This window comes from Bemisia tabaci, chromosome 1, assembly GCF_918797505.1.
Source record: "Bemisia tabaci chromosome 1, PGI_BMITA_v3".
Taxonomy (NCBI): Eukaryota; Metazoa; Arthropoda; class Insecta; order Hemiptera; family Aleyrodidae; genus Bemisia; species Bemisia tabaci.
This window is the reverse complement of record NC_092793.1, coordinates 78975439-78996378: the sequence shown is the minus strand read 5'-3', so window position 1 is coordinate 78996378 and position 20940 is coordinate 78975439. Positions and strand designations below refer to the sequence as shown.

Sequence of the window (20940 nt, the reverse complement as noted above, 5' to 3'; positions counted from 1 at the left end):
CAAATTGACGCTCCTGTCAAAAATAGAGCGTCAACGGAGAGTCTCGAAATAAAAGATGGTATACAAGATTCAAGATTTCAAGATTTATTTATTTCGAAAATGTACATTTACATAAGTACAATAAAACAGCTCCATATGCCAAAAATGAGCTTGTGTGGCATATGTTACTAAACCAAATAAAATAAACAACAAGAAAATAACTAAACAATGGTTGGCACAGCCTGACAGAACAAAAAAAAAAAAATATTTTTAAGGCTCAATAGAGAGAGAAAAATTTACGACAAAAAAGTGAAATTGTAGATGCAGAAGAAAGACAAAGTATGAATGAATAACTAGAAGAAGTGGTACCTGAATTAATTGTTAAATTAAGAGGAGAATAAACAGAATTTATTGAAGTAGAGGGCTCTCTCCAAGACGTTGAAAAAAGTGATGAGCTTATAGTGAATATCTTAGTGAATATTCTCTCCAAAAAGTGAAATTGTAGATGCAGAAGAAAGACAGAGAATACATTTTGCAATAGACAAGAATACATTTTCCATATTGCATTGCATAATTATTATCAAATCTCAAGTTTCCAATCAGTTAATGCATTAAAGTTCTTGAGGACTTGTTTAGCAGAAGGATTTATACGTGGTTGCCTTCCCACTTTTTTTGGAGAATCAATAAGCTGGTCGAAAGGACGAATAAAGAATCGACCCTAAAAAATTCAAATTTCATGGTTCCGAAGACCTCTTGGCATCCTCAGGAAGGGAAAGAGAGGTCGTGGCATTAAAAGTTGGGGTTCCCGTCAAAATTTTTTGAAATTATTGCATCAAATTCAAAAGTACGGAAAATTTTAACCTGAATATCAACTTTATGGAAACCAATTCCTGCTCTAATTATTGATACCTTAGAGTGGGGGACAGAGCCCCCTCCTCAAAATTCAGTGTCCTTAAAGTGTCGCAGAGGCTCAGAAAAAGGCTATTTGCATATATAATCGACCATCAGGAATCCACAATCAGCCCAGCACCCCCACAAACATATCGACGGTGAAACTACCAAACCACGTATCTCGGTTTGCGACGTCGCAGACTTCCTGTGATACTTTATTTTTTAAATGAAAAACTACTTAACGTTTAGTCTTGAAAATTTCTGTGATTTTTCCTTTTTGTGCGGAGAAAATTCTGTGAAAATTTCAAGGAATGATATTGATTTGGTCGACTTCAAAAAAATAAAATGAGAGCGTAGATTTTTAAACACCGCAAACGAGATACGTGGTTTGGCAGTTTCACCGTCGATATTTCAATGCGATGCGGAGAATCAGGAATCAGTAATACCCCCACCAAAGTTGATTACGGAAATCATTCCATACAGGATACTGTCGTTTTCCTGAGCATTTATACGTTCCTCTAGAGACACTGGATTTTGGGGAGGGGGCTCTGTCCCCCAACTTTAGGGGTCAATATTTCGAGCAGGAATTGACCGATTTTGGGTTCCATGTTATCTGTACTCGGGGTAAAATTTTCCCTACTTTTAGAATTTGATGGAAAAAATTTGAAAGGAATCCCAACTGTTAATATCACGACCCCCGTTTTACGCCCTGAAGTAGGCCTAGGAGGCTCCGGAGCCGTGAAATTTTAATTCTTGGGGTCGATTCTCTACTCATCCCTGCGGTCTCTGACTTCATTTGACCTGAAATAACCGAGAAAGAAGTCTGATACGGGTGGGCTAGGGCACCCTGTATATTCCAGAGTATATATTCCTCATAACTTTAATTGTTCCAAGTCTTTTAAAATGCTAAAAAAATAAACTGGCGACGTTACTACCTTGGTTATTATGAACAAATCACCCTTCAAGAATAAAATTTCGGAGACACTTTAGTCATCTTTAAACGATCTTGTACGGAAGCATATCCTGGTGGCATCGTTTGATTAGGTTGTTATCTAATCTGAAACTCCTAACTAAAAGGTGAACTGAGGGATCCCTAAAGAAGGGTGAAATGGTGGATGAAGGTTAAATCCGAAAGGATTGCCAGCCGTCTTTCCGGCGATCCGCTGGCTCGGATATATAAAACGCCTTCAAAAAGGAGCCATACAACTTACTGTACAGAGGTAGACAGTGGCTCGCTCTGACAGGCATTTTGTGCAATGCGTGCATTGTGCATTGTGTCTTTATCAATGTGTTAGTGCATTATTAGTGTTTTCTCTTGTGTGATCGCGTTATGTAGTGCACGTTGAAACGGTAGAGCAAATCTGGTTTCACTTTTATTTTTGTTCCACAAGGATTACCCTCATCTCCTTCAGATATATAGGTATGTGTTTAACAAAATTTTGAAGCTTCTTGTCACGAGAAAGACTAATTACAATCCACATTTACTGCCTCACTGAACTCAGCCTTGACTGTACAACATGGTGCAGGCAACAGGTCATTTCAAAGAATTCTGCCATGAGTATGTACTCACTCCTTTATTTTGCTCGCCTCTTCATACCGTGTGAGCATCATTTTACCTCAATTCTCGTCTGCAGTCTTTTGATTGCTAAGGCTCCTGTTATTTTTGTCTAAGCTCCACTGAAAAGAAAACGGAAACTTCTATTTATCTGAACCGTGTTTACATTCCATTTCGCGCAATGTCCAACTCGAGTTTTTCAACTTATCTGGCTGGCAGAGACTTTAAAATTTAAGACACATGATTATCTTATTCTTTTTTCCCATGATACTGTACGTCTTTTACTATTTGAGAATAGCATCACTCCCTCCGCTTATTATGGTTTGCGAACTCCGCTCCTGGGCATTTTTTGCAGTTGGATTTGAAGGCTCTCAGTAAAGCACGGACAGCAGATCCTTCCCTCTCCCCATTAAGTAATTCCTTTTTGTCAATGAAGATGTATCGATATAGAAAGTATGAGCATAAATTGGCTAGAACCCTTTCCATCAGTTTTGCAGTGAATATATTTGTTTAGATTTTAGGTTAACCTACATGCCAATCATAATGTAGCTTGCAGACCAATTTTGCCAATTTTTAATAACTCAAATCATTGAGCTGACGGACTATTTTGACCCTTTAGAATTTATTATAATTGTAGTAATAGGTAGTCATTTTTCAAGTGGGGGAAAAATTGTGAGAATGGGTCTTCAGTTTGGAATAGATCTGTCCTCTCGATAAAACACTATACCTCCTTCCCTTCCTCCAACCTAGAGGACCCATGAACAATGTCAATCTTACTGACTCACAATTCTATTGACTCTAATGTATATTCATTCCCAACGCATCAAGAGGCTCTTGTTCAGTGTTCTCAAGAGATTCTTCATTTCTGTAGGGAAGGCGATGCATATCAGTCACTCATTCTTGTCTTCGGAAAACTATGTATAGCATAGCAAGAGACTTTTATATAATGTGCACTTATCAATTTGCAACAATAAGCCACCTCAGTGCAAAGCGACAATTATTATTCATGAGTTGAGTTGAAAAATTGGAGCCTGAGTTTTGAAAGCATACTCTTATAATTACTAGAGTACCTCTCTACGGAAGAGAATTGCCATCCCTGTGCCTCTCTGTGATTAGTTCATCACTTTTAGGCTACTCTGGAGCTTCAAAGTTGGCCTAATATAAACAAACCCGACCCAGAGGAACACGTATTATCGGCTGAGAAATGAATGATGATCACACCGAAAGGTTAATTTTCGGTAAAGATATCCATCAAAGTTCGATTCGAACTCAATTCAGAAGTTGATTATAAAAAAATTTCTGTCACATCCAAAGTACGTCTAGACCTAGAACGTTGCCGAACTTTGTTGCCATCTTGTTTGTCTGCATTGGGCCAAACCAATACCCCCTAGGTCAGTCTAGGGGGTATTGGCCAAACTAGGAGCGAAGGGGCTGGGTTTGTTTACATTGGGCCATCTTTGGGGTTCCATGATAGCCAACCGATCAGAGAGCGGCGCACTTTCTCCGTAGTAATAGAATTGAGATGGCATATATAGGTGCTCTAGTATTTACAAGAATAGGTACATTGAAAGTGATATGGTTCTTAATACTTAGAGGGTTTTAATTGAGCCTAAATTTGTTAATATTGAGCCCTGAACATGATGGAACAAATCTTTAATTGGGTTTCTCTTTTAAGTTTCTTAATCGTCAAAGTAATTGCAGATTAATCTGCCAAGCAGTGGTTTCGATGTCTCAATTTGTGCTAGAATTTTAACACAAATTGTTCGTAAAATCCCTCCTCCTGTGACCTGTCACACATTTAGGAAAAGAAATGTGCTGCATGGATGAAGCTATAATAGTTTGCATTTACTATGATCATACGATGATGCCTGCGTACTTTAACCTGAAATACTGTTGGCTCAGTTACTTGTTGTAAAATGTAATTAAAAGTAAGGAAAAAATGGTAAAATTTACCACAGTAGGTAAGAAAGGAAGAAATTACTATTTCAGAACAAGCATTTAATTTTAAGATCACCTTGAAACGCTTGCAGACATCCTCACAATAAGTCGAATTCGGGCATGGCAAGGAGACAAGCCTCAGATTTTCCTTCTCAGGAAGGGTCCCCTTAAACCCGTATTACGGAAGAGCTGCCTCCAAACAATAACCTCTGGTTCCAGGGCTGGACTGGTAAAGAAAGACCCGGATGGCGTACACTTATGAGGGGCCCGGGCTCCACGCCGTGGAGGGGGGGGGGGGGGTTAGGGGTATGGAATACCCCCACGAAGACAGAGTCCGAGGGTCCTCTTGACCGTATTTTTTGTCAAAAAATACGATAAATACCAGGGCGCTTAACAACCTGAAAAATCGAAAGTTATCAGGTAATTTTTTTGCGTGACGTAGAGCTGTGATTTATTTCAGTGTCAGTTTGCCTTCAGTTTTCGGTGTAGGCAACACCAGCCCCCGCGTGGCCGAATAGTGGTATCACTCTCAGACGTCATTATTGCTCCAGGAAGGAAGGAGGAGGGATAATAGGGATATTTCATTGCGCGTGATGTGGAGTGATGACTACCTCGTATCAGGACGTATTTCTATCAAACGGAACCAAGCGCCAATTTGGGTTCCTTTTAAGGAATTTAGAATCCCGAATAGCGCGTTCTGTCAAACGGACCTAAGCGCCATGGAAAAGCATTGCGAGTACAGGACGAAATAAGCCGGACGCCCGATTCCGCCGCCAATCCAAGCCCCCCTCTACCTTCCTCACCCTATGGCGCTTAGGTCCGTTTGATAGAAGTACGTCAATTTGTTTTTTTGTTTTTTTTTTTTTGTTTTAAGGGATATTTCGCCGCTCATCACTTTGAAATTGCTATACTTACAACCGTACACTCAATTTTCATTGCTTGAAACCGTTGTAAGTTTTCCGAGGGGACTGATCACAAGCTCTCGAGGCAAAGTAGGTGGTGGTTCCTCCTCTCTCTGGTTTAAAAACCTCCTTCCTTTGAGCTATCCTCCCAGGAATCGCGAGTTTCGAGCACGTATCGGTACGTGAAGACCGCCAGCCGCACAAGATTATCTCGACCTTAAATGGACATGGCAGCGCCTCGGCACTGTGTAAATAGTGAAGAAAGGCAGAAAAAGAAACATCGCGGGGCCGTGTTGGTCTTTCATTTTCAGCGTAGTGGGTATGTGTGATCCATTCCTGGAAGTATTTGATCAGCATCGGCACCGTTGTCTACTCAGTGTTATTTCATCTATGCCTCGTGAAAGACGTAGCTAGAGTTTATCGGAGTAAGACCATATTTTTGAGAATCAGGATAAGTGACCCATATTTTTAAGGGTCACGGAGGGGCATCCATGAGGGTCGTTTTTGAGCTTGCCGTGGCTGAATTTCCTTAACTCCATGATTTTCCGGTCTTCGAGGGTCTGTATTTTACAGGATGCAACATAAGGTCATTTCTGGTCTCTCCTTACTTAGGTCTAATACTTAGCTAATCATGCGTCTGAAGGCCGATTTTGGCGCAAAATGCGAATCTTTTGGCACCCAGCCGCAATCCCTCAAAACTCGCATTTTTCGCCAAAATCGGCCCTCCCACCAGACCCATGTTGAGGCCGGTTTGGACCTGGGAAAAAAAACGGAAAATGAACAGAGAATGGAGATGTTGCATGTGTGAGGAATTTGCGATTTGATTGTTGATTCTTATGTAAAAGTTCGCGAGAAACACGATGGTGCCACTGGTTTTCTCTAAAATTAACTCCTAAGCTCAAAAAAAGCTCTCAAGTTAGGGAGCAAATACATTAGCAGTGATGCCGTGTTTTCAATTTTGGAGTCCCCAAATAAAGTGGCAGCCTTGTCAATGTATTTGCTCCCTATCTTTGCGTGGAGAGTTTGCCTTGATGTAGACGTGGACTCTCAGGATAGCGTAGGATATCCCCTCTATTTTGGCCTCAACTTGAGAGCTTTTTTTGAGCTTGGGAGTTAATTTCAGAGAAAACCAGTGGCACCATCGTGTTTCTTGCGAACTTTTACATAAAAATCAACAGTCAAATCGCAAATTCCTCACACATGCAACATCTCCATTTCGTTCCGAGCATTTTTACAGTGACATTGATTGGCTGCGTCAAATCTATTACGGAAAGGTGAACAACGCAGTGATTTTCGTACTTGGGTGGTAGGTAAAACAAAAAAAGAAATCCTTCTCAGGTCTATGAGTGATCTCACCTGTGCATCATATTATTAGAGGACAGAGGAGAACCGTAGAGGAGCAGTGTTTGCTTTGTTTTTAACGTTTATTTCGTACGCGTACATAGGTGCCGTATCCATTCGGTCAATATGTAACGGCATTGCCAGGTTTAACATCGACGTTTCTTCCTCGGATGAAAACAACGTTTGAACTTCGTGTTGCACTTTCAAGTTCGCGTTGATGACTCCTTAATCTTGATTAATCGGACTGCATTTTGCAATTCGGAACTGCGATTTCTAGCTCTTGCATAAAAACTCCTATCCACACGCGGAAACTAATAGCACACATGTTGTATCTCTAATGAACTAGAAATTGTGGGACCTAATTCCAAAATGTAATCCAACTGCTCTCGGGAAGGTGACTTCTAGTATAAAACCACGTACATCCATTGCAGTGCTTCAAAACTTCCGCTCATATTTTATTTTTTCAAAGAGGAACAAGATAATGTCGTAGCTTGAAATTTCCACCGAAAATTTTGCTATTTGGCAGCAAAAGTTGGATTTGGACATAACTTGGAGCTATTTTAACTCGGCGCTACGTTGACCGAGTTTCAAATGCTCGAGGAAAACACTGATTGTGCCTGCCCTGTTTCCTACGGCAAGAGCCGTACGCAGTTCGTCACGAGCGCGCGTGGACCGTGGCCAGATCTCAGATTTCGCCCGCAAAATCAAGTGTATGCAACCCGGCCCACCGTGGAGTTAAAATAGTTGCATGCTGGGTCCGAACCTAACTTCTTATATTCCTCTATTGTTCTTCGAGTTGTTTTGAGTTAGAAAAGCGGTCCGTTATCCATAATGTTAAAAAAAGGCTCAGATGTTATCGGAATGCCAACTATAAACACTCTCAGTTCATTTACCCAGACTGTTAACTGATAGAAATGCATGTGACACGAAGCAGATACACACTTGCAATTCAAATGACGTCAGTGAAGTAGATGGTGGATTAAGATTCACTACTATATACTTTCCGTAATTTAAATGAAACTCATTCTCTGTGAAGGAAGAGAGTTTTAATTAAAGAGGCAGATAAAGGAAACGTGCCAGAAGGAAAATTTAACAGCCTCTTGATGGTAATTCCAATTCTTCACAGTTCTTATAACGGAGAGTAAAATGCCGTGTATATCAGGGGCGGATTAAGGGGGTGGCCACATGGGCCGCGGCCCATGGTGGCAAAATTAGGGGGCGGCAAAATTTGCAATTTTTTTAAATGCAGGTACCAAAAAATCGGATTCAGAATAAAATTACAAACAATGAAAGGTGACAAAATCCCTCATTTCTTGAGAGTTCATTAATTTCTAATTCTGTCGTATTTCGGTGATACAAAAGACTGCGCATCTTTAATTAGTTGAATTAAAAGAGAAACCAAACACGTCATGTGACCTAGAGCGGCGCGGCGCAAAGAGAAATGATGACGATGAGGACTTGAGATGAAAAGGAGAGGCCCTCGACGCGGCGGTCGGCATGTAACAGTGTAACACGTAATAGCGCCTCCGAGACTGCATGAATACTTCACGCATTGCGTCAAACACAGTACGGTCAACAGCGGTCGGCGCGGCGTGAAACGCACAGTGCCTACCAGACTACATGAATACTTCACGCATTGCGCCAAACACAGTGTGGTCAGCGCGGCACGGCGGCGGAAGTTAAAATTATTAAACAACATTTCTGTTTGTTCTTTCTTAATTTTTTAGTTCATTTCTTACAAATGAAAGGCCTTGTCCCCACAGAGACAGGTTTACGAAACTGAACTATCGCGCGAAGTTCCGTGAACTTTTGCTAGTGGTGTTGACAGGGCTTACGCAAAAAATGTGTCCAACACGAGTGAACGCGTCTTATGCACCCTTCTGCTCCGGCACGTTCACTTGATGGTTTTTATTGATGTTTCAAAATGAAGGAGAAGAGGGCGGCAAAATACAGGCGGCCCATGGGCGGCAAGTAGGTGAATCCGCCCATGGTGAATATCGCCCCGAGAAATTTAGTTTGTGGTGCACAGCTTCTTGCATTCAATGTCGCTTCATTCAAGAGGACAGGCAATACGCGGGTCTCAAGATTTTGAATAGTGGTATCAGAATCTACTGGTCTGCAGGTCTTGTCGTGCGCTTTACGATTGATTTTACCCCTCCTACTGTAATTTACAACAGCAATTTTACGTGCATTTTGGACCTCTCTTCTTCCTCCTCTTGTTTTTCCTCTTTCTCTTTTTATTAAATTTATATTTCTTTTCTTTACTCTATTCCTCTATCTTTTCTTCTTTTTATGCCTCTTCATATTCTGCTCCCTCCTCTCCTTAATTTTCCTTTCCCATTTTGATTTTCCTAATGCAAATCGGTGCAGATTTTATGATCGAACCAGAAATAGTACGACATCGGTTCGCTAGAGCAACAATACTCATCTGAATGAGACTAAATCGAAATCTATCGAATATGCTGTACTGATCTGTACCGCAGGTCCGACAATGAATCACTCTTTGTAAACGACCGTAAACTTGCCCTACAGAAATGCGACGCATAAATGTCATATGCCGTTGTGGGCCGTTGAATCGGCGAAACGACATGAAGTGGAATTTCGCTCGCGTGGCGTCAGTCACATCTTGAAGTTGTCATCTCACGATCGCCACATTACAAGAAATCCCCCTCGGGGTTATGGGTTAAGGCCAAGTCCAAAAAGTGCAACATCTGCATGGCCTGTTCAGATGTCATCGCTCCTAAAACGATTACGAATGTACATATATCATGTTCCTACCCAAATTCAGATTTTACATGGCTTATTACTTCCGATTGAATCCGTAATTTTTGAACGCAAACATTTCCATCTTAGATGAACCCCTTTCCCTAAGTGATGTCATTATTATACACACTACTCAACTCAAAATACATTGGCGGATCCAGCTAATTGGCAACATTGTCTTTTCTCCATTTAAACCTACGGAAATGTATCGATTCTTGGAGGGGCCAGGTGCCCCGACAAGAATCGATTATTTAGCATAGGTTTAAATAAAGGAAATCCGGTGTTGCCAAATTGCTGAATCCGCCTCTGAAAATGGATAACTTATCTTATCAAAGGCGGATCCTGACCATCCAATCAGTATAGGGAGAGTGATGCCGGATTTTGTCTGAAACAATGATGTAATCATACTTTCTTCCCCCTCCATTTTTCTGGTTGTCAGGGGGCGGTCGAAAACTCCCTCTGTAGGTATCCCCGCTGTTTCGTCAGCGTATATATTTTCTCTAAGTATTTTTTTGGGTTCATGTTCAATTCGGTCAATTTTGTCCGTGAAATAAATGAGGTTAGGTTGCATTCACAGCTCGTAAAAAAAATAAGCAGACGTACATGAGAATAATTTGAAGTTTTCTCTTTATTTTCTAAATTTTTTTTTAAAAAAATTTCTCCTCCCTCTCTCTTTGTTTGAACTTGAATATTCTCAAACTAAGAGAGTTCAATTCAACTGAGGGCGCTCGAATTTTGTGTATGAAGAGATAACCCAATCGTCGAAGATTTTGAATAGCCACATTCCTAATCTCTCACCAATCATTCTCTGTAAAAGCTCAACTAATTTTCATATATGAATTCAGGTACATGAATGTTTAGCGTCAAATATGAGCCTTTAGGAGGTTTGGGCTCCTCGGGAATTTTAGCATTAAATTATTTTTTCAAAATGAAAAATTACCCATGCTCACAAAACCCGTGACGAATCGAGAGCGAAAGCATCTTGTTTATATTTTCATTTCAGTGCCTCGTTTTTTCTGTTACGATCAGTAAAAAAATAAAAAAAAACACCACTTTACCGAAATGTTATGGGTATAGGTATGAAATATTATCATTCGCACTACCGTCAACAAGGGGCAGTCGTTGAAACCTCGGAATGTTGAATTGCTTTTATAGGATTCAGAGCAGTCATCGTTGGCAGCCAGGAATTCCTCCAAGAATCCACGAGGATTGTCACAGAGGTAGTTTACGTTCCGCACAGCGTTTTTTGAATTCCAACCAATTTACTCTTTAATATGACGTTTCTTGGACTTTATCGGAAGTTCAGTAGAAGGGCAGTACGTTTGTAAGTAAAGCGAAATTTCTGAAATTCCCTACAGTTTCTGTTTTAATCGTTATAAATTATTGTTTGAACTCTCCGTCCTCGAAAGTTGATCGGATCCTCTTACGTAGCATCATTTTCCTTAAAAATTAGCACGGACAAAACGGTTGAGAAACATTTCTTTATGCTCTTTGATCTCATGGATTCAGGGGAAGAAAATTTTTTTTTTGAGTGAAAAAAATTTTTTAATTTCCAGGAGTTTTTTTCTAATGCAAAGTTAATTATAAGTTGACGAAGTTTCATTCTTTTGGATTGAAAATAAAACTCATTTGAAGCAAAAGGAAACCTCATTAAAAGGGAAAAAATCAAAACAAATTCTTTACCGCTTGGTGAAGGTGTAGCATACTGCATAAAGTGCTCTACTTCTGTTGTAGAGTCACTTTAAACGAATACTTTTACTACCTATTTGCTGTTGTCACATTTAAATTTTGTTTTAATTATGGTCGCAGTGAAAATGAGCAGTCGACACTGCCAGTAGCACCGTCTGTCCGCGTGCATGTCCTCCTGCACACCCTGGCCGATTATTGAAATTGATAGACAAAGCTATAGAAAAACAAGACGAAAGGGGTATGGAGGGATCCTTTTGGTGAAAGCGGATAGTTACAACGGGCAAAGTTGGCAGGTAAAATAGACTTACTAATAGCAACCAACCAGAGCCCAGAGGCCCTATAGTTAGTCCATCATTTTCTCCCTTAGTCTATAGGAGCCACCCATTTCAACCAGTAGGATCGCTCCATACTGCATATGTCTTCTTCGTCTATCGCCTTGTCTATCAATGTCAATGGACAGCCCGCTTCAAACGTTGCATCGGCGATCATAAACTTGCGGGGATAAATTCTCGTCGGTGTTGCCAAATTTCGATTAAAATTACTGAGCTTTGGCTCGTGGGGAAATAGCCAAAATCACGCACCAACTGGCAAGACTGGTTCTTGTGCGCCGAAGAAAGTGCAGTCAATTGAATGAATGGCATCGAAGGCATGAACGTTGGTATCCCTTATTTTATGACTTACTTAAGAGTGCGGCCTGCGACACCTTAGGCGCTCAAGGGTGCAATGTATGCGTCGCCGAAGTTGACACTGGTTGCTCGTTGAGTTGACGAATTAGACCAGGACTTCGATTGTTGGATCGTTATCAAATGACCTTGATCGATGAATAGCATTGCCAAGATAGGGATTTATCGCGATCATTCGATAATTATTCAACAGTCGAAAAGCTCCATGACCTAACTTCTAAACTATCGACACGACCGTACTAGAGTACCTGTACTCGGGAGAGTATTGCCATCTCTGTGCCGCTCTTTGATTGGTCCATAAGTTTTAGGTTACCATGGAGCTCCAAAGTAGGACCAATGTGAACAAACCCGAATCAGAGGAATACGTGTTATCGGCCTAGAAATGAATGATAATCATATTCAAAGGTTAATTTTTGGCATAAATATCCGTCAAAGTTGGATATTAAATAATGTCCATCTCATCCAAAATCACGTCTAGAGCTTTGTAGAACTTTGTCGCCATCTTGTTTGTTGACATTCAGGCAATCTAGGAGCGGAGGGGCTGGGGTTTGTTTACATTGGTCCAACTTCGGGGCTCCATGATAGCCGACCAATCAGAGAGCGGTACACTTTTTCTGTTGTAAAAGGATTAAGATGGCAATACTCTCCCGTATTCTCTACGTACTCTCCCGATGTAGGCAGGCTACTCTGAAAGTTTCATGAGACGGAGGATGCGGCCGAGAGGGAGCGGGGCGGCGGCAAGAGCGGAGCGATCCAGAGCCGAGAGCGACATTCTTGGGAGATGACGGGCGCGGGCGGGCCGAGCGCCCCCACCCGAGCGGGAGCGGAGCGCGGGAAGTGACGTGGGAGGCTCGAGGCAACGCGCAGCGCGCAGCACCGCTGACATTTCACGACGCGCAAAAACACCGATTCCGATTCCAGGGATCCGCGGATCCGTCCCACCGCCGCACACCGCAACCAGTTCATCCCAGGATTCGGACGGAACCTGGAAACTCTGAAAGCTTCAAGCTCCATCAGTGCCAAACGTTCAAGTTTTTAAAGTGCAGGGTTGCCACAGTCAGGGTAAATCGGGATATTTCAGGGAAAATGTGGAAATGTCAGGGATTATGATGAAAATGTCAGGGAACAATCGTCAAATCACCCTAATTTGTTTTCTCGAGTGGGTTGGACGTTTCGAACACAAAATTTTGCCTGACAACTATTTTTAACTATGTATTTTTAACAAGAAAAGATGTTGCGGTGTCAGTTGCCCGATAACCTCTGGGAAGACAAGCATATGTGGCGTTAGGGTGTCGTAGAACGCCAGAGTGCGTTGTAAAGCGACTTTATATATATATTTTTAACAATCTGGCATTTGTTCAATTGTCAGGGATTTTCACTAAAATGTGTCAGCAAAATCGGGAAAACGTCAAGGAATTTAATTTTCCAAATTCTGCGGCAACCCTGAAAGTGACTCCATTGGTTTCATCGTAAAATTCTCTGTGTAAGGCACCCTCTTAAATATGAAATTGGACGGAGTAGTCCCGAAAATATGCAGATTTTGTCGGAGATTTCATGTCCGACTTTACCGGTTGGGTCGCTTTACTGTGCGCCGGCGCCGCGGCCCGCGACTCCACACGAAGGAGAAACCCCGAGTCCCGTGCCGCCGTCAGGAAAAGGAACACGCGGCCGAAGCCCTAGTGGAAAGTTCAGCAGAGTCAACGAAAAAAGGGGCAAGGGGGCACCATAACATCATCTCGGATTTCATACAGTAATTAAATCCCTCATCATTTCCCGTCATCGACCCCGGGTAGAAACAGAGTACCTATGCAGGGAGAGTACTGCCGTGTCAGTACCGCTCTACAGGGATGCAGAATGTTCACGAACCAACGACCGACCGGTCGTTAGCAAACTGCCGAGGCAGTGGGAAAATTAGAGCACCTATGTAGGGAGAGAACTGGCGTGTCGAACTAGAGCTCTGGGGGCCCAAAAGGGCAGACAAGCTCCTAACACAGAAAGTGTCATTGCCAATCTTCAGTTTTCAATATCATACCAAAATGGCCAAGAATGTTCCTAAGTAAATGAGTGTTTTTCCGCAAAAAGGAGTAAATTTATGCAAAAACGAAGTCGAATGCGTGCTTTTTAAACAACGGGTCGTAACATTGAACAAATACATCACTCTGGATAATTTGAATTCATAGTACGGTTGCCCTGTTCGGCCCTAAAAGCTCCATGACCTAACCTCAAAATTACCAACATGTCCGAACGCTCCCTATTTAGGTACTCCTGAGAAAATTGACTAGACCACGACCTTGAATAATGGGTGTTATAAAATTCATCGCGTTCTGACCAAAATGCGCTCTATTTCGTCGTCCAAATTCTGAAGTTGTGTACGTGCGCTACCCGACGCGTTTCCAAACAGCGTAAGCATGTCCGAACCTAATAGCGCGATCAGTGATTCAAAAGCTGAGAGCGGGACTAGAGATCGGATGTCGCGTGCTCGGGGAGACAGCGCGATGCTTGAAGTATTCCTACAGTTTTGCAGGCGCTTCCCACGATCGCTTTTCCGCGTGAAGTTCCAAGTTTCGGCAATTTTCTTCCGGAAGATGAGGCCCCTTTTCACAGAACCGATCACGTTATGAATTTTTCTCGCTTATCCACAATCATGAAAAATAGCTTGGTCTCTTTTCCGCTGAGTCGGAGATTTTAACGCAGAGTAGAAAGGTTGGATGGGGCGAAACGCGTGATACAACTCTTTCGACTTCCAAGTAGGTGACATTGCATGTTCGCAAAATGAAGGAGAACATGGTGTTCTACATCATCTCAACCAGCCGGCAGATCTTTTCCTCTTCTTCAGTCTAGAAGCGCTATAAGTGTAAATCCGGCACCGATAATTGATGGAAAAATTTGTAATTTTATCATGTTTCTTCACCCACAGTAAGAAAAATTAACCAAAATTTTGTGTCAATTTGGGAAGTAAAACACGAAATAACACACACTGGTGGTTAATTTCTTTTTTGTGTGTTTTTCCTGTGTCAATCGACCAAATCTTCGTGTTGAAAATCTGCGACCTCGTCAAAATTAGGCGCCAACTTCCAGGATCGAACCTAAATCACATCAGTGATTATCCATAAGCGCTAGCCACTCGCAAGTCACAACCTCTGAGTGACGGGGAGGAAAACAGGAGAACATGACTACCGTGCTGAGGAGAAACGCCGAATGATCCTTCCGGCGTTGCCAAATTTACATTTATAAACTACGAATTTTCTGGTGAACTCATGAGTATTCATCTTCAAATTTTTCAGATCATGTTGTTTGCAATTTCACCTGAAGCTCCTGAAAGTTTCAGGGAAAAATATTCACAACTTTACTCAAAAATAACCATTTTATTAAAGGAAATTTTGCAACTCTCGAATGTACATACGGCGTTTTTCCTTAGCACGGCAGATAAGTTCACTTTCTGCATACTTCGATGTTTCGGAGGAACCTATACGGTCTGGGTCTATTTAACACAAAATTGTGTCCAACAACCAAGTCCTTTGGGTTGATCTGACACAGAGAAAAGTACCATAGAGTAACACCGAACACAGAAATTATTAACTGTGTAGTCTATTATTGAGTGCACACTGCACACTTGGGCAGCTCTTACCCTTTAAGGTCAGTAGCGATTTTGAAAGTTGGCAACACTATTTTTCCTCCATTTAAATGAATGTAAAAGAATCGACTATTGGTGAGGCACCTTGCCTCACCTAGAATCGATATTTTTAATGGATTGAAATGGGAGGAAAAACAATGTTGCCAACCTGCAAAATCGCCACTATCTAAGGTTGAAAGGTAGAGGAGACACTATACTCACCAACATTCTAATCGTAGTACTTATTCAGCTAGTCAATGCTATCTATTCTAGTGCGAATTTCTTTCAACTTGATTTCGATGGAGTCATAAATCACATGCTTGGTGAGGCTTAATAATACTCCTGTGGAATTAGGCTCTTATCGCTGCCTTTGAAGTCAACTCATCTCTTTATCCAATTGCATTCCGAGTGCTCGGGTATTTTTTTTTATCGGAATTATCTGCATGTCTCGATAATTGACCGATTTTCCAAGTCAAGGTGGCTCGGTGTAGCGACTGTGACTCGAGCGTAGTGCTTTCCAACTCGAAATCCGGGGAAACGATTAAGTCGTATTTGTTTACTCATTCAAACGATGACGTACCACAATTCGTAAAAAGAAAATGTGAAGTATTCCACTCGAGTCATAACTCCGCGACGTCTTCTAATTCCGACGTTTTTCTTTTCTTTCTTCTTCTTCTTTCTCTTTTTTTCCTCACCTCGCGCCTCGCGGCACGTTCGCTGAATTGATGGTGCGCGGCGCCTTTTAACCCGCGCTGATCTAGCGTTTCGAATATTTAGTTCGTAAATTAGTTAAATATTATTACACAACAATGGTGTGATCGGCTCACCAAACCGATAACGCTCTATTCAATATTCGTCGTTCTCCTCTCTATGGGTCGATAATATTCCTGATCGTGCGAGCTTGGCTCGCGTGGCGAAAATAGTGGAAGGTTTATTTGTTTTGTTTTTATAGCCGAATAGAAATGGTATATTGAACATTGATTGAGCCATTCTTACTGCCGTATTAAAATTTTCCTCCCACCGCACCGATCGGCCAAAAAATACTTAACGACTGACAATAAAAAAAAAAAAAAAAAAAAATCTCATCTCGTAGAATCACTTTTTTGGCTCGCATGACCCGTGCGTGTGTACTAATTACGTTCGCTTATGCACGGTTGTTCAAGACCAAGTTTCAATAAATAAGAAATCTAATTTTTTCGTGGTACCGTAACATTCTTATTCATTAACGCTTGTCATCTCGGTCATAATCAGCCCCCTCCGCCATAGTTAGATTCTATTTTGTTTCTTCTGTACAGGTATTATATTACGCTTAACATGTCAAATTTACTTGATGAATAGCATGTAAATTTTTCCTCCGTCTACTTAGTAATAATGAATGATAAGAATTATTACCAGTAATGATCAATTGAGTACATTCAGGAGGGCAAAGACGACCGCTAACCCAAAGCCGAATTATTGCTCTTTTTATGCATTCTCTATTTGCGGTAAACTCATATCGTCATATCTGTGTTTGTGAAGAGGTGGCTGGGATGTCGTTAAAAGCGCGTTTCCCTGATCCGTAAGCCTCCCCAGCCCTCTCTCCTGAAGGTTGGAATTTTTGCCTGTTTTCTCAGGTGTTCGTCAGAAGTTTCCACTCCCACAGTTCTTCTAATGAAGTTTCGATTGAAGTTGTACTAAGTTGCACTATCTTTGAGAAATATTTTTTGACCAATCCTAGAGGTGGTCGTTTGCCTAAAGGAGAAAGTGATGGACTATCAATAGGACTGCATTTTGCAATTTGGAACTATAAATTCTCGCTCATCTGAAAAAACACTCATATGCATGGGGAAACTAATGGCACATACGTTGTTTGTAAACCGGGCCAGAATTTATAGTTCCAAATTGCAAAATGCAGTCTAATAGGGTCTCTCGTTGGTTGCGTTAGCTAGTCTTCTACTTACCTCCTCCGTCCATTGTAACCATTCGCTTCCGCTAACACGATCGCGCCATATTTCCTTAGGCTTCTTTGTCTATCGCTTTGTCTATCAATTTCAAAAATCAGCCCGTTGTTTCTGAGCTGACGGACCGTACACAAGCGGTGTGGCTTGGAAACCATGGGCTCATTTTGGAGCCGATCGTTTTCGGATGAAATCAAAGACTCGAAAAAGATGAGCATTATCGGGAACTACTCAGCGTGTCCGCATCAGGTATCATCCCTCACAAAATGAACGGCCAATTACCTGTTCATCAACACCAGAGCCGTGAATTTTTTGAGTTTTTTCTGTCAACCGACTGTATTTCCCATTCTCCCACCTGTCTAATTCGGTGTCACCGTGCAGCGTTGTCTGACAATAGAAACAAATAGCTGCCTGCATTAATAACGCCAAACAAAAGGCGTTGTCAGGCGCTAACTGCGCCGCGCCGCGCTCCTCTGTTGCTATACATTCTGTAGACGGAGACCTTGAGTATTGTGATCTACCCGATTTTCTTCAGAGTGTGCGAGAACCAACTCATTAGCCGCCGCATATTTCGCGCGCGCGTGTGTGTGATGCCTCCTAGCCGAAATTCTTTTTTTCATACGTTTACCCAGAAAGACCGCGAGAAAGCTAAAAGCAACAGTCCTTTTCATGCGAGAACATCATTTTTTAGAGACCCCCAAACCAAAAACCTCCTCTAAGTTATCAGTTCCATCCGCGGGGATCGGATCACCGCTACAGAGGCGGATCCAGAAATTTTGCAGAACCGTATTCCCCCCTTTAAACCTGTGCTAAATAGTCGATTCTTGCCGTAGTACCTGGCCCCCTCAAGAATCGATACATTGGGGTTACGATGTGGGTTGGTTCCTTTCTGTTAAACTCGGTCCAGTTCTTGACTTCTGCTGGGTGTTTTTCTCCTCTGGTTCGCAACCCCGCCGATCTGATCCAAGAAGTGGACCAAATCCACTCGCGAAAATTCGCCTCATGAACTGCCTTTGGTCTAGTCAAATCACAAGTCTCTTACCATGTGGCTTCAAGCAGATAATTTTTGGCTCGAGCCATGAGGTAGAATCGCAACTCATGCCTTGAGAGAAAGAAGCACGGGAGATCCTAGAAGTAGGAAATGGTAAATAAAGGAGAAATTGAAGCAAGAATTCCTCATGAAAGACGGGAAATGGAAAGACTTATTCAACGCCAACTGTCAGTGAACTGTGAAATCGCGCTGCAAATGAATGAAGAACATGATCAGCGAAAGCATGCCCGTTTTTCTTACCTCGCCATAGCATCCACTAAAAAATCCAGCTTCAATTTTGAATCTTTCCTTTTCTTGTCTTTCCTCCAATCAATTGGATAATAGTTTAATTTTCCTCTCCTCTATGGTTTATTTCTCGGCGCAACGCACAACGTTTCGTGTTTCACGTCAATGTAGATTCCAATAATTGTGATTTTTATGTTCCAGTTGCTTTTATGGTGTACTATTCGAAGAAATTGTAGGTATTCCAAATTCTTAAACAAGGGATAGAAGGGTCTTTTAAATGAACCTCCTTGCTGATGTTAAACATTTGAAATTAGTTCAGTACCGATTGAGTGTTCTTTAAGTTTTTCTAAAGCTCCGTGATTATTATTCAGATTTTTTAAGTGTTTTTCGCATGGTCTCTCCTGTCGAGTGTTTTCACATAGATAGTCGTCGCATCGTGTTTTCATTTCAATCGGCAAACATAGTATGTCACTTTAAAGTCACTGTGAGTGAATGAATGAACGAATTGAGCACAATGCAACAAATTTTTCCAACGAAGAACAATAAGCATAGCGATGTTTCCATGGATGTGAAACTTCTTCGTTTAATGAATTACCGGAATATACAGATCAACAAATACAGTTTACTGGACAATTTGCTCATTTCTATTTAAAAAGGTTCGCGCACAAGTTAAACATGTTTAAAGTTTTTTTTTTTTTTTTTTTTTTTTTTTTGCAAAATTGAGAATGTTTTAGAGTCTAATATCAGTTTTTTAATGTTATCATTTCCTCATTGCACAGTAGAGCTCTGTCGAGGTTGATGATAAAGTTCTGAATAGAGTTCGATTCCGGTCAATTAATTTTCAGTTACTTTTACAGTAGACTTTTCAAAAATCCTCCTTCCCAATGAGTGGTTTTATTAATTATTGCCCACAGGGTGGTCCAGAAGTTCCGCGCCTTCACCAGCACCAATCATCACCCCTGTAACTTTTGAACAAATTTTGATAGAAGTTTTAAATTTTACAAGTGCTTTTAGGTCAAAGAGTAGGGCCGGATTTAGGGGGTGGCCACATGGGCCGCGGCTTATGGCGGCAAATTTTGCAATTTTTTTTTTAAAATTTAGGCGTAAAAATAATTACAAACGAGAAAAGACGACTGAATCTTTCATTTCCTGAGAGTATAGTAATTTCTAATTTTGTCATTCTGCGGTGATACAAGAGACAGCACCTTTAATTAGTCGAGTTATGAGAGAAACCAAACACGCAATTTAGCCTGGAGCGACGCGGCGCAGAGAGCAATGATGACGAGGACTTGAGATGAAAAGGAGACGCCCTCGCCTCGGCGCGACAGTCGGCAAGCAACACATATTAGCGCCTACAAGACTGCATGAATACTTCACGCATAGCATCAAACACAACGCGGTCAGCAACGATTGGCGTGTAACGCATAGCGCCTACAAGATTGCATGGATACTTCACGCATTGCGTCAAACACAGTGCGTTCAGCTGCGGTCGGCGTGAAACGCATAGCGCCAAAAAGACTGATATGCTTGTTCTTTCATAATTTTTTCATTCATTTCTTATAAATGGGAGGCGTTGTCCACACAGAGATAGGTTTACGGAGCTTAACTTTCGCGCCAAGTTCCATGAATTGTTGCAGGTAGGGTTGACAGGGCTTTCGCAAAAAATGTGTCCAACACTAGTGAATGCGTCTTATGCACCTCTCTCCCTCCGGCACGTTCTCTTGATGGTTTTTATTGATGTTTCAAAACGAATGAGAAGTGGGCGGCAAATCGGTAAACCCGGCCCTGTCAAAGAGGACAACTTTCGGGTACTATCAAAACTTCAAATGGACCACTCTGGAAAGGGGCACGAACCTACTTTTTACTTGAATTTTTAGCTGATTAACTTCAAAAGTTAATCGTATAAAATGCACTGTCAAATCTACACAAGCCTTCAAGCCAATCAGAAACCACCCGATGGCCGTAAATAGACAAAATGAAGTGTTTTTTAAGTGTTGGTGGATTTGCCCGATTTCCAAGATAGCTGATGCCCAACCAGTAAACATTAATTCATCAAGGCTTTGGATTGTTGGCCAGGCGCTGGTTTTGATTTGTTATTGTTTACATTTTACGCTGACGTCAGAATGAGTACATCGGGTAATTGAGCGCAGCCATTTCTGATGGCGCTTTTATCGTGTTTAACGTATCTAAGTTATCGCGTAATACATCTACCTTCTGTCGATCCGATTATTATTATTAATCCGAGTGTCACTTATAATAAGCGTTCACACCGAATAAGTTTACGCACTTTTCGACCGCGAACGAAGATCCTCCATCTTGATTCTTCCATTTAATTTACACTTAAAAGTAACGTCCGACAAAAGTAGCAGCCTG

At 41.6% G+C, this 20940-nt stretch overlaps 1 protein-coding gene across 6 annotated transcripts in view; it reads left to right on the top strand.

Moving 5' to 3' along the window:
- The first annotated feature begins 2131 nt into the window (after positions 1 to 2131).
- Positions 2132 to 20940, top strand: part of LOC109043979 (uncharacterized) — a 50263-nt gene continuing 31454 nt past the window's right edge. The window contains exon 1 of one of the 6 annotated variants that reach the window (XM_019061398.2): positions 2132 to 2290. Coding sequence is in view for 3 of the 6 variants with exons in the window: in XM_072306246.1 (XP_072162347.1) it covers positions 2425 to 2470 (46 nt within the window). In the remaining 3 variants the exon portion in view is untranslated. Of the gene's footprint in view, positions 2291 to 2409; positions 2471 to 16210; positions 16284 to 18744; positions 18800 to 20940 lie in introns of those variants that run through there. The other 5 variants (XM_019061399.2, XM_072306247.1, XM_072306246.1 and 2 more) reach the window with 5 other exon arrangements.